Source organism: Etheostoma spectabile, chromosome 15 (assembly GCF_008692095.1).
Source record: "Etheostoma spectabile isolate EspeVRDwgs_2016 chromosome 15, UIUC_Espe_1.0, whole genome shotgun sequence".
In the NCBI taxonomy this organism is placed as follows: Eukaryota; Metazoa; Chordata; class Actinopteri; order Perciformes; family Percidae; genus Etheostoma; species Etheostoma spectabile.
Window position 1 is genome coordinate 31550466 of NC_045747.1, and position 15155 is coordinate 31565620.

Consider the following 15155-nt stretch of genomic DNA (forward strand, 5'->3'; position numbering starts at 1 on the left):
GGTTTATTTGTGTGGAAAAGCAAAGAACCGGTTCGATATCTGGCCCTGACTCCTCCGATCAAATCTGGCCCTCCGATCAAAATCAATAAAACGTTGATATGAAACGTTGTCCTGTTGTAGTTTATTTAGTGTCCCGTCCGTCCATCGGCTGTGTGTCTCAGATGTGTCTGATCCAGAGTCCGCTGTCCAAACACTGAAGCTGCTGATTGTGTTTTAGAGATTCAGGTCTTCGTGCTCCAGGTCCTCTTTACTAGAAGACTACGGCGCCCGGAGAGTTCGGCTCAGCACAGCCAATACCTACTCTTACAGGAAAGGTACGCATGTCTCACGCATGTCTCATGGTACGCATGTCTCATGCATGTCTCTCACTCATGGTACTCGTGGGACACATGTCTTACACTCATGGGACGCATGTCTTACACTTGCAAGGATTTGTAGTTTGATTTATTAAATGTTCTTAAAAACACTCGCTGTGATGGATCTGTTCCAGTGGACGTCCCTCTGCAGGAGTACGTGGACGTCTTGCTGAGACCTCAGGCTGCAGACGCCCTCGGCAGCGGTGAGTCAACACGTTTCTCCCTCAGGGTCGAGGCTGCAGCACCCGAGGGTCCCAGGACCATTCAGGTCTTTAGCCATAACCTGGTGCTCTTTGGATGCTTTTATATAGACCTTAGTGGTCCCCTCATACTGTATCTGAAGTCCTCTTTTATAGCCTTAGTGTCCCTACTCCTTTTCGGAAGTCTCTTTATATAGACCTTGTGGTCCCTAATACTGTAGCTGAACTCTTTATATAGACCTTGTGTTCCCTAACTTATCTGAAGTCTCTTAATTAGACCTTAGTGGTCCCCTAATACGGTATCTGAAGCTCTTTATATAGACCTTAGTGTCCTAATCACTTACCTGAAGGTCTCTTTATATAGACCTTAGTGTCCCTAATCTGTATCTGAAGTCTCTTATATAGACCTTCTGGTCCCTAATACTGTATCGAATCTCTTTATATGAACCTTATGGTCCCTAATCTGTCTCGAAGTCTCTTTATATAGACCTTAGTGGTCCCCTAATACTGTATCTGAAGTCTCTTATATAGACCTTAGTGGTCCCCTATACTGTATCTGAAGTCTCTTTATATATACCTATGGTCCCTAATACGTATCTGAAGTCTCTTTATATATACCTTAGTGTCCCTAATAAATACGTACTGATCTCTTTATATAGACCTTATGGTCCCCTAATACGGTATCTGAATCACTTTTATAAAGACCTAGTGTCCTAATCCTGTATCTGAAGTCTCTTTATATAGATCTTAGTGGTCCCCAAACTGTATCTGAAGTCTCTTTATATAGACCTTAGTGTCCCAATATGACGGATCTAAAGTGTCTTTGTATATATACCTTAGTGGTCCTTAATACTGTATGGTGAAGTCTCTTTTATATAGACCTTAGTGGTCCCTAATCCTGATCTGAGTCTCTTTAAATACATAATAAATAAAACTCAGATACAGTATTAGGGACCATAAGGTCTATATAAAAGAGACTTCAGTGTGGTTTGTCACTAAAAAGACTCCATGTTCCTCTCTTCTCCAGAGACGCTGTATTTCTTTGGAGACAACAACTTCACAGAGTGGCGAGTCTGTTTGAGCATACAGTCTCGCCGTACTCCTGCCTCACACCAGCGGAGCGTACAGCTTCGGGATCGCAGTCAGAGACTTCAACTGCCACACTCGTCAAGGGCGCAGAAGGTGACAAACTCTGAGTAGAACTGTCCCGGCCGCGGATAGCACCCCCGCAGGCACATCACTTTGTGATGTCCTCAACTCCAAAAACGTCGTAGCAAACTTGCGACCTTGCCATTCAGAAAAAAGCGCAGTTGGGTGGGAAGACCAGGAACTGAGAAGACCAGGATTGATAGAGTGACTGAAAGGGTGGGAAAATGGTGGGAAGTTAAATACAGTATCGGGTTTGATGATCGTGTGGTAATAGGGGGACCCGGGTGCACCCTCTTCTGGTAATCTGCCTGGGTGTGGAGCTAGTGTAGACTAAACCTCCTGGGTATCTGACTGGTAGGTTATGGACGTATGTGTAGACTCAGACCTCTTTGGTAGTCTGCCTGGTTGGGGGTTATGGAGCGTAGTGGTAGACTAAGCCCTCCGTGGTAGTCTACTGGTAGGTTATGGGGCGTAGTGGTAGACTAAGACCTCCTGGTGGTAATCTGACTGGTAGGGTTTATGGAGCGTAGCGGTAGGCTAAGACCTCCTGTGGTATAGTGACTGGTAGGGTATGGGGCGTAGTGGTAGACTAAAGACCTCCTGTGGTAATCTGACTGTGGGTTAGGAGCATAGTGGTGGTCTAAGACCTCCTGTGGTAGTCTGACTGGTTGGGGGGTTATGGCTTAGCGGTAGACTAAGACCTCCTGTGGTATGACCGGTAGGGGGGTTTAGGAGCTAGTGGTTGAATAAGACCTCCTGTGGTAGTCTGATGGAGGGGTTATGGAGCGTAGTGGTAGACTAAGACTCCTCTGGTAATCTGACTGGTAGGGTTATGGGCGTAGTGGAGACTAGACCTCCTGTGTAGTCTGACTGGTAGGGGGGTTATAGAGCGTAGGTGCTGGTCTAAGACCTCTTGTGGTATCTGACTGGTAGGGGGTTTTAGAGCGTAGTATGTGGTCTAGACCCTGTGGTAGTCTGACTGGTAGGGGGGTTATAGACGAGTAGTGGTCTAAGACCTCTTTGCTCTGAAATGTTTTGTTGAACACGCGCAGCGGCTGTTTTTTTTGTGTTTTTGTGACTCAAATGGATCAGGCCTTCAGTTATCTGTGTTGCGTTCAGGTCCGGGAACAGGAGTCCCCTCCACTGCACGTGCCCGGCTACTCCGAAGTCATCTACGTGAAAGGTGATCCTCTCCCCCGAGCCGGTCTCGTGTCCCGAAACCAGTCTCAGCTCTAAGGGAAACCCTGAAGGCCACGCGGAAAGACAGGTTTCATAGTAAAAACCTATTTTATCTCCTATAGAGAAAGTATCCAGCTGCTTTTTACAAGTAAACCCGAATTACTAATATGCTAAAGTAAGTTCTGATAGTAGTCTGTGAGCTTAGTGAGCAAATTCCGGCAAAAACTCTCTGGTTGCTGAGCAACTTGCCTGTTTTCCTCCTTTGCAATGACATAATCAGACTACACAGACCTATTAAAAGTTCCCATGGCATGAAATGTCCCTTTGAAGTTTTTTCACATTAATAGAGAGGTCCTATAAAAAGAGACTCAAGATACAGTATTAGGGACCACTAAGGTCTATATAACGAGACTTCAGATACGCATTAGGACCACAAGGTCAATAAAAAGCTTCAGATCATATTAGGACCACTAAGGTCTATATAAAAGAGACTTCAGATACAGTATTAGGGGACCACTAAGGTCTTATAAAAGAGACTTCGATACAGCATTAGGGACCACTAAGGTCTATATAAAAGAGACTTCAGATACAGTATTAGGGACCACATAAGGTCTAAATAAAAGAACTTCAGATACGTATTAGGACCACTAAGGTCATATAAAACTTCAGATACTATTAGGGACCACTAAGGCTATATAAAGAGACTTCACGATACAGTATTAGGGACCACTAAGGTCTATATAATAGAGACTACAACGTTTTATCCCACCCCTCGATTGAGCCCAGCCAATGGGGGCTCCCAGACCCAACTCTGGATGTGGGTTCTGGCTCGTCCGCACAAGCGTTTTCGCCCTCAAGCCCGAACCCAGAAGAACTAATACACCTGGCGCTCAGGGCTTCCCTCTTCAGCTTCCCGTATTGAACGATGGGTTTGTGTTCCCGCAGCGGTGGTTCCTCTACCCCCTGACCAAGCGCCGCACTTCCACCCGAACCTGCACCACCCTGTCCTGGCTGATGGAGTTTACCCCCACTGCCGAGGACGAGGCTCGCTGGAGTGCACCATCAAGACCAGGAGAGGTGAACCCAAGTCCCAAAGACTTCAGATACAGTATTAGGGGCCTCAAGGTCTATAATAAAAGAGACTTCAGATACATGTATTAGGACCACTAAGTCTATATAAAGATACTTTAGATACAGTATTAGGGGGCCACTAAGGTCTATATAAAGAAGAGACTTCAGATACAGTATAGGGACCACTAAGTTCTATTAAAGACAGCTTCAGATACAGTTATGATAGGGACCACTAAGGTCTATAAAGACACTTCGATACAGTATTAGGGACCACTAGGTCTATATAAAGAGACTTTTCAGATACAGATTAGGGACCACTAAGGTCTATATATCAGCTCATATCTTGGGACCTTTCAAGTCTTTGACAATAGTTGAACTCACATCTTCTGCGGGTCTGTCAGATTTCCAGAAGTCCGAGTGTTGTAGTTTTTCTCCATCAGTGCTGTACTTCCCGACGCTGGTGGCACGCCACGCTCAACCTGGACACCACGTCTTCCATCTCCACCTTCCTCTGCTGAGGACAACGCTCACCTGGACACCAGCGCTTCGTTCCACCTTCCTCGGTCTGAGGACAACGCTCCACCTGGACACCGGCCTTCGTCTCCACCTTCCTCGGCTGAGGACAGACGCTCAACCTGGACACCAGCGTCTTCATCTCCACCTTCCTCGGCTGAGGACAGACGCTCAACCTGGACACCAGCGTCTTCGTCTCCACCTTCCTCGCCTGAGGACAGACGCTCAACAACAACACAACTGTCCTTCCATCTTCCATCTTTAATTCTGGGACCATATTTAAGCCTAAATGACCGTACATTCCAGGTTAAACAAAAGACAATATTGGGTTTTATTATTTCTCTTAAGAGGAGAGATGAACACTTTAACTCAGCGATATAATCAGCAGGAAAACCTCCCCCCGGGATCGTATTACTTCAAACAACTATTTTTCACATACAGAGGGTAGTTGATATGAAAGGAGCACGCTTTATTCGAACTAACAACTTTGTGGCATATCATACATTTCGCTCAGATATGGCAATGAGCAATTATCTCGCTAAACTGACACATGCTAATTTGCATACACTTTTCAGGACAGACATTGAATGTGGATGTTAGTGTCACATGGGGGATATACGTGTTAGTGTGTGTGTGTGTGTGTGTGTGTAGTGTGCTGTGGTGTGTGTGTGTGTGTGTGTGTGTTTGTGTGTGTGTGTGTGTGTGTGTGTGTGTGTGTGTGATGTGTGTGTGGGTTGTGTGTGTTGTGGTTGTGTTGGGGCTTCTGTCGACCAAAGTGAGACTTGAAGACTTTGAGACCGCAATAATGAAAATTTTTGACTTTTAATGAATAAAAGCTTTTGTTTGTAAGTGATCCTCAAAAACAAAATTATGGATCATATGGAAAAGTGACTTTCTTTCGGACCTTGCTGTTTGTTTAGATATAGAGGCCAAATACACAAAAACATAGCCCCCCCCCCCACCCACCTTTACATCTGTAGACGTTGATTTTTATATGCGAGGTTTACAAAACTACCAGCTGCACTGAGTTACACGTGATAGTCCGAGACGTCTTTACTGTAAACAAACAGTTGTTCAGCTTATATTCTTATTATAATTATTATTATCATTATTATAATTATTATTATCATTATTATAACTGATCAGGACCGTTATTTTACAAATACGCCACGCATACGCTACGCATGGATTAGTTTTACATTTTCTACATTTTTGGAATTCCTGGTCAATAAAACTCATAAATGGAATTATACCTATATGTTAATGTTATAAGAAATGATTTAGACTCTTATTGAAGATAATTACAGTTACCATTTTTTTTTTTTTTTTTTTATAAAACACCCAAAATTTCATGACAGTAGAGATCCCTGTCCTAGTTCTCCTTGCGAAGCACGATGTGTGGTATCAATCATCCTGTTGTTTCACTGGTTCTTCAATTAGAAACCCTGTTTCGGCGTAGAGGGGTTTTGAAAATCTGGTCAAATCCGACCACAAAGACAATCACAAGGTTAAACCTACACCATAAACAGACTATTACCCTTATAATTAAAGGGGAACAAGCTAAGAAGCCCAAATATGATACTTTAACGTCAGATTTTGAACGCAGTACTTTACCTTAGAGTATTTTATATTGAGTACTGGTCTAGAGTACATTGGTGTGTCAGGTTTGACTGGCGGCGCCCTCTGAGTGACAGCTTCTCAGGACTGCAATCTTTTTCTTTGGACTTTTCTTGATTTCATAGCTTGATTTTTGTGGGTGTTACGTTTCATTTCTTTTGGTATCTCCTAATATAAGACAGCACGTTGCAGTTTCGCGTGTGTGCGTTTATAATCTGGCACACCTTGTGTCAACATAACAACATATACAATATAATAATAATATAATACAATTGTACATTCATAAAGTGATTTTTCACTACTCAAAGCCTGTCTACAGGGTCAGGGGATGAAAAAACAATGCCACAACAACAAAACAAGATTCAGGCACAGATGAGGGGTTCGGTGCTTGTAAGGCAGAGGTCAGAGACGTCTTAAAGGGGCAATGGATGACGATGAGGGACTCAGAGGTAAAGACAGGTCTTGAAGGGGTCTTGGAGACGGTTAGGGCTCAGAGGTGCAGAGACAAGTCCTTAGGACGGTGTGAGGGACCAGGTTGAAGCCAACTAGTCTGACGGTGTCTGAGGACGTTTGGGGCTCAGAGTGCAGAGACGGGTCTTAAGGACGGTGAGGACTCAGAGGTGGCAGAGACGGGTCTTAAGGAGGTGTAGGGACTCAGAGTGTAAGAGACAGGTCTTAAGGGGTCGTTGGGACGGTTGAGGACTATAGTGGTGCAAGACGGGTCTGAGGAAGTGAGGGAACTACGAGGTGCCGAGTAGGCTTGAGGATGGTGAGGGGACTCAGAGTGCGAGAACGGTTCGTTGAGGACGGTGAGGGACTTAGTGGTGCAGAGACGGGTCTTGAGGAAGTTGAGGCCTCAGAGAGTGCCGAGACGGTTTGAGGGTACTGATGTACGCGTGAGGAGTTCCAAATGGATCAGTCAACTTCCAGAGACTCAGAGTCTTAAATGTCTTTTGTGTCCATGGTAAATTTGAGTTTTTGGTTGCTATGTTACTTTTGTTGTTTAATATCTGGGTTTTACAGCCTTGTTGGTGGCGTCCCCGTTTCATCGGCCTGCATATGATCGTTTACGCCATGAATTCGTGTTTAAATGTCAATGCGGAGTGTGAAACCTGAACTCCACACAATAGGCAAAAAAAAAACAAAAAGTAATATGGAAATGGTCAGAGGAAAAACCCATTGCCGTTGGCATGTAGTTGTCGGTATGTCTTCCCTTAATACTGAATGACTCACTCGGGTCCTTTTAGGATTTAAGACATTACATATATTACATATCCCTCCTCTTACTCCCGGCGGCTTCAGGACACACTCATCCTCCAACATACCCTCTGACTCTTCTTCTCCCTCACTCGTTGGTCAGTAGTCCTCCACCCTATCCGTTCTCCCAATAATAGCAATCGTTGACGGCTTGCCCTTTCTGGGTCCAGTTTTGGGATATGGCTGATCTGGTCTAGAGGAAGCGCTCACGAGGTCCGAAATGCCGCTGCTGCTGTCAACAGAGACAACACACCATCTTTTTTAATTTACAGTATATTTTTCAGGTTTTTCCTGCCATTTTTAAAGCTGTAGAGCACTAACACTTTTGATATTAATGAACGTGCTTTACATGCAACCGTTGCACAAATGAGTTATAATACTGAGCTGATAAGACGTCCAGACTAGTAAAGACTTAAGGTGGTGTTAGTGGGAAACTAAAAAAAGTATGAAAAAGGGACCAAAAAGGTCAATTTGTGGACGGCGGAGGACAATACATGGTTAAAAGTGGTAAATATGATATCTTCGGCAATGTATTAAGCTGTGATAATACGTTCACACTAAAAGACGTAACAGAGTATTTTAGCTGTCTTTGTTTAGTACTTTACTGTCAGTATGACCTGCAGGTGCCTCGATGTCTTCCTTTCTAGGGTGCTCGCTGGGCGTGAAATGCACGCTCGTCTCAGGTCACCCAAAAGCTCTTGCCCCACAAGGAAGTCGGGGATCTCCCGCTTCTGTCAATCACACATCGAACCACTTTACCATATATCGCCGATTGTTTATATATTATAGATAAAACAAATCCAGAAACACGTTACGACAAATAAACAGATTTCCCTAACATCATCTTATTAGGTATATGTTAGATTCCAACTGAAATAATTATGAAATAATTTGTTTTAATTGTCACAACAAACCTCAAAATATACATCTGCACACCATCACTACAGGGACGTTTAGAGCGTCCCTCTGTTGGATCAGACTCACAACGCACACATCCAAGGGAGCTGTTGTAGAGCGTCCTCTGTTGGGACAGACTATCAGCCATCACTCACAGGGACTTTTGTATGAGCTCCTTTTAAATATTGTAGCATATCGATCATTTATTTACAACAGTATTCAGTGTAAATTATAGTCTGATATTTCGAAGCGGTGCCATTATAAATGGCCGATACGATAATCGGACATGCCTGATATCGGTCCGTATATCGTCGGCTCTAACTGTAGATGTACAGTACTCACTATACTCATTCGGATTTTAAGATGCTACATACAGTCTGCAGGTTAGAACGGAGGGTACCGGACTGGTTTCTATGCGTGATGACACTCTTCGTCATGACCTGGACCCAGAGGTCAGACACCTGCATGGCTCAACTTGGCCGAACTGGGCTGAACCTTGGGCTGAACTGGCGTTATGTTTCTGACTTGGGACCTCCTCTCTCGTCCACCTGACAGAAGTAGCTACCTCCATGTCTGACAGATACTCTTTCCTGATAGAACTCCAGCTCTTAAAAGGTATAATACAACATATTAAACATGTGTTAGCGCGTGTTAATACGGGTTTACTGTTTTTGTGTGAATCTTGTTTGGTGTGTTGAATTCTGCTGTCGTCGTTGTCGCTTCTTTCTGTCTGCTGCCCTCCACTCTCTCTGAGAATCACACAACACACCGGACACCACACACACACCACACACACACCACACACAGATCACAACTCCCCACAAGATTCAACGCACCACCCAAACCACAAGATCACACAGACACAAGACCCACACACAAACCCCCCGACCACCCACACAACAAATCCACACAGAAGACACGACACACAACCCCAACAACAACACACACACACACACACACACACACACACACACAACACCCACACACACACACACACACACCACTACACACACACACCCCTTTACTTTACAGGAACCAGGTAAGATATATTTCCCATGGATTGTGTGTGTTTTGTTGGCTGATTTGACCATAGACTGTAATATATATATGATCATATTTATATTAAGGTCATGAGTGGACTATTGAGCCTGTAATAATATATAATTTATATAACGGGCTCTATGATTGGACCTGCCTCTTCTCTCGCGAGGAGATGAGTTTTGGTGAGGTAGGCTGCAGCTCCCGCTCTCACCCTGAGTTGTCATCTCTCTCCTCACTGTTGTTTCCACACGCGTGCTTCTTCAGCGAGCCGCACGGCTGCTGGAGTTGTGTCCAGTCTCGGGACGACTCGCTCTCGTCACCGATCGCGCTTCTCCGTCGCCAGGTTAAGGCTGGAAAAACAAAGATGGATTCATCACTCTTCTTTAATTGCAAAATATAGAAAATAAAAATAACTCTTAATTCACACATTTACAGTGAAGATTGCTGTCTATACACCTAAAATTATTGTTATTTACATGGATCTCGGTGGAGGATATCATGCTCTAAACACCGCTTAAAGGTTAGTGAGTATTACATGGAGTCTGGTGGCGGGGTTAAATGGTATATGCTGCCCGATATACGCTAAAAGTAGTCTTATTTACATGGAGCTGGTGGAGATATCTGCTCTAACACGCAAAAGTAGATGATTATTTCAGTGGAGTCTAGGGAGATATGCTGCTCTATACACGCTAAAAGTATGATTCCTTTATATGAGTCTGCGTGGTAGATTGCGCCATAGCTTGTTTCTACCTGAAGCTGACATCTTCCTGTAGGTAACATTAGCTTGTGTTCTCCTGATATAGAGCCATCTGTCCTGGAGGGTAACATTCGCTTGTGTCTCACATGGAACTCTTCATGTGGTATCTCTACACTGTGTTCCCTGATAAATGAACATCTTTCCTTTAGGTGAACTTACAGCTTGTTTTCGTCTCCCTCGACTGATGAACATCTGTCCTGTAGGTACATTACAGCTTGTTTCTCCCTGATTGAAACATCCTTCCTGTAGGGTAACATACAGCTTGTTTCTCCCTGATGAACATCTGTCCCTGTTAGATGGTAACATTCAGCTTGGTTTCTCCCTGATGATGACACATCTGTCCTGTAGGTAAACTAGCAGCTTGTTCTCCCTGATATGACATCTGTCTCTGTACAGGGTACATTACAGCTTGTTTCTCTCCTGATGTGAACATCTGTCCTGTAAGTGTAACATACAGCTTGTTCGTGAGACATCTTGAGTACTAAGTGTTTTGAACAATAGAATCTCTAAATGAATACTGAGAATACCTGAAATTAGCCTTTAAACACCTTAAATCCTGAGCTTGTGAACCTCGTACCTTTCTCAGGTTTCCGATGGCCCTTCGTCGTAGCTCTCCATCTCCCAGGTGGCACTGACGCCTGAAGAGAGTGTAGCTTTGACCGACTGCCCGCCGTCGAGCTACAGCGCAGTGTCGGCAGTCCGCCCGAGCTTGTCGTGCTGCTGCAGCTTCCAACGTAGCACAGCGCCGGTTGGTGTAGTACGCCGGGACAGACGGACTGTGGCTCTATGACGAGACACCATCCAGCCTTTTACCTGCTGGCACTCAAGAATCGCGATAACAGACTCACTGTCCCCCCGATGTCAAGGAGGCAGAGTGGGTCACGCATGCAGTATATAAGATGCTAACCATAGACTTCTGTAACGTCCTAAGTACCTCCGAGATGCAACGGATCTATACGAGAGGAAGATCTCGCAGCGTACCAGAGGGACAAAAAAACGGTAAGTGGCATCTGCTGTCATGGATTGTTGATAGCATCATTGTTTATCTGAGTATAGCTTGATATGTCGCTATCAGCTGGGAACATGACTCTACATACAACCTGTCCAAATTGATCATTGATTGTCATGTATTGGATTGTCCCATAGTGACGTGTGATGTGTCCCAAGTGATCGTTGTGTTGTAGTGAGCTGTGTGTCCCCATAGTGATCATGTGATGTTGTCCCATAGTGGATCGTGTGATGTGGTCCATAGTCGATCGTGTGATGTGTCCCCACAGTGATCATGAGTGGTCCCACAGTGACGGTGTGATGTTGTCCCATAGTGATCATGTGATTTGTCCCCATAGTGATCGTGTGATTTGTCTGTTCGTTGATTCCATATGATCGTGTGATATTTGTCCCCATAGTGATCATGAGATGCATATTCCCCCCGTGGATCGTGTGATGTTGTCCACACGTGATCGGCGGGGATGTTGTCCCACAGTGATCATGTGATGTTTAGTTCGCCACATGATCGTGGGTGTTGTCCCCAGTGATCGTATGTTATTGGTTGTCCATAGTGATCGTGAGAAGTTTGTGTCCCATAGTGGATCGTGTTGATTTGTCCCATAGTGATCGTGTGATATTGTCCCATAGTGATCGTGTGATGTTTGTTCCATAGTGAATCGTGTGATTTGTTGTGCCCCATATTGATCCGGTAGATGTTGTCCCATAGTGTCAGAGATGTGTCCACAGGGATCGTGTGTTGTTGTCCCCAGTGACATGAATTGTCCCATATGTGATTCAATTGATGTTTGTCCCCATAGGGATCAAGTGATGTTGCCCATAGTGATCGTTGTGATGTTTTCCCATACATGTGATTGTTGTCCCATAGTGATCGTGTGTGTTTGTCCCCTAGTTATCGTGTGACTGTTTTCCCACAGTGATCATGAGAATTTGTCCATATTGATCATTTGGATGTTGTCCCATAGTGATCATGTGATGTTTGTCCCAATGATCGGTGATGTTGTCCCATAGTGATCATGTGTGTTTTCCCCATATGATCATGATATTTGTCCCATAGTGATCATTGATGTAATGTCCCATAGTGATCGGATCGTGTGATGTTGTCCCATAGTGATGGGCTGGTTGTGTTGTCCCACAGTGTCGTGTGATTTTTGTCCCTAGTGATCGTGTGATGTTGTCCCTAGGTGATCGTGGATTTTGTCCCCCATAGTGATCATGTATTGTTTTCCCATAGTGATCATGTGATGTTTCCATAGTATCATGTGATGTTTCCCATAGTGATCACGTGATGTTGTCCCATAGATGATCATGTGATGTTGTCCCATAGTGATCGTGTGATGTTGTCCCACGTGATCGTGTGTGTTGTCCCACAGTGATCGTGGCTTTTGTCCCACATGATCGTGTGATTTTGTGTCCCACAGTGATCGTGTGATGTTGTCCCACCTTGATCATTAGATGTTGTCCCCCAGTGATCATGTGATGTTGTCCATAGTGATGCATGTGAATGTTGTCCCTGTGATCGGTGTGATGTTGTCCATAGTGATCGTGTGGATTTGTCCCATAGTGATCGTGTGATGTTGTTCCCACAGTGATCGGTGATTTGTTCCCACAGGATCGTGTGATGTTGTCCACAGTGATCGTGTGATGTTGTCCCACAGTGATTCTGTGATGTTGTCCCACATGATCGTGTGATGTTGTCCGACAGTGATCATGAGATTTTGTCCCATATTGATCATTTGATGTTAGTCCCCATAGTGATCATGTGATGTTTGCCCCATATCATTTGAGGTTGTCCCCCATAGTGATCACGTGTAGTTGGCCAGAGTGATCGTGTGATGATTGTCCCCACCGTGATCGTGTGATGTTTCCCACATGTTGTGTGATGTTGTCCCCAGTGACATTTGATGTTTTTCCCACAGTGATCCATGAGATGTTTGTCCCATATGATCATTTATGTTTGTCCCCCCCGTAGATCATGTGATGTTTCCCATAGTGATCGATAGGATGTTGTCCATATCATGTGATGTTGTCCCAAGTGATCGTGTGAGGTTGTCCCCAAGTGATCGTGGATGTTGTCCACAGTGATCCGAATGTTGTCGCATATTGATCATGTGATTTTGGTCCATAGTATCATGTGATGTTGTCCCATAGTTATCCTTGTGATTTTGTCCCATAAGTGATCATGTGGATGTTTGTCCCCATATGATCATGATATTTTGTCCCATAGTGTCATGTGATGTTGTCCCATAGTGATCGGATCGTGTGATGTTTCCCCATAGTGATCGGATCCAGATGATGTTTCCCACAGTGATCGTTTGATGTTGTCCCCATGTGATCGGTGATGTTGTTCCCATATTGATGGTAGATGTTTGTCCCCATAGTGATCATGTGCCTGTTGGTCCATAGTGATCATGTGTTTGTCCCATAGTGACATTTGATGTTTTCCCCATAGTGATCACGTGGATGTTGGCCCCATAGTGTCATGTGGATGTGTTCCCATAGTGATCGTGTGATGTTGCACACCACAGTGATCGTGTGATGTTGTCCCACATTGATCGTTTGAGTTGTCCCACAGTGATCATGATTGTCCCCCATAGTGGATCATGTGATGTTGTCCCCATAGTGATCATGTGATTTGTCCATATCAATGATGTTTTCCCATAGGATCGTGTGATTTGTTCCCATAGTGATCGTGTGATGTTGTCCACAGTGATCGTGTGATGTTTTGTCCCACAGTGATCGTGTGATGTTGTCCACAGTGATCGTGTATGTTGTCCCACAGTGATCGGTGTGTGTTGTCCACTGCTCGTGTGTTTGTTTTCTTTCACCACGTGAATCATGAGATGTTGTCCCATATTGTCATCGGTGATGTTGTCCCCCATATTGATCATGTGGATTTTGTCCCATAGTGACGTGTGATGTTGTCCATATAAATGTGATGTTGTCCATAGTGATCGTGTGATGTTGTCCCCCGAGTGATCAGTGTGTGTTGTCCCACAGTGATCATGAGATGGTGTCCCATATTGATGTCGTGTGATGTGTGTCCCCTATGATCATGTGATTTTGTCCCATAGTGATCGTGTGATGTTGTCCAGTCGGTGCTCATGTGAGTTTGTCCCCAAGTGATCATGAGAGTGTGTCCGCATAGTGATCACTGTGATGTTTTCGCCCTTATTGATCGGGATCGTGTGATGTTGTCCCAGAGTGATCGGATCGGTCATGAGGTTGTCCCCCAGTGATCGTGTGATTTTTTCATCCCCATAGGATCGGTGATGTTTTTCCCATATTGTCGTGGAGGATGTTGTCCCCATAGTGATCTGTGATGTTGTCCCCATAGTGTATCATGATGATGTTTGTCCATATTGATCATGTAGGTTGTCCCTAGTTATCACGTGATGTTGTCCAAGTGTCATGTGATGTTGTCGCCATAGATCGTGTGAATGTTTGTCCCCCGTGATGTGTGATTTTTCCCACATTGTATCGTGGATGTTGTCCCACATGATGTGTGATGTTGTCCCAGTGATTCGCTGTTGAGGTTGTCCCACAGTATCAGGGATGTTGTCCCATATTGATCAATGTGATGTTGTCCCCATAGTGATCATGGAGTTGTCAAAGAGAAAATAGAAGATAATCATGATGTTGTCCCCAATGCTGATCGGTGATGTTGTCGCCCTAGTGATCGTCGTGGATGTTTGGTCCCCACAGTGATCGTGTGATTGTTTGTCCGCACAGTGTCGTGTGAGTTATCACAGTGAATCGGGTGTGTTGTCCCACAAGTGTCATCGTGTGATGTTGTCCCTCGTGATCATGTGATTTTGTCCCATAGGGATCATGTGATGTTGTCCATAGTAATCGTGTGATGTTGTCCCTAGTGATCGTGTGATTTTTCCCATAGTGATCATGTGATGGTTGTCCCATATGCGTCATGTGATGTTAGTCCATAGTTGAATTCATAGTGATTGTGTCCCCATATGATCGGTGATGAGACGCAGCCAATTTGTCTAAAACACTTGTTGTTGATAAATTTGCGCTTCGTGCAAAAATGATGTTATGCCTACATTGTCCAACCCAATTGGACCCTAAACACACTCATGTGACGTCATCTCCAGTTGG

The 15155-nt window shown here is 44.6% G+C and overlaps 1 protein-coding gene across 1 annotated transcript in view; it reads left to right on the forward strand.

Annotated features, from left to right (window-relative positions):
- The window catches only part of jmjd8 (jumonji domain containing 8), a 37369-nt gene that overhangs the window by 19488 nt on the left and 2726 nt on the right, over window positions 1-15155 (forward strand). Inside the window, exons 4-5 of the mRNA XM_032537568.1 lie at window positions 218-314; window positions 491-559. Of these exons, the coding sequence (XP_032393459.1) occupies window positions 218-314; window positions 491-559 (166 nt within the window). The remainder of the gene's footprint in view (window positions 1-217; window positions 315-490; window positions 560-15155) is intronic.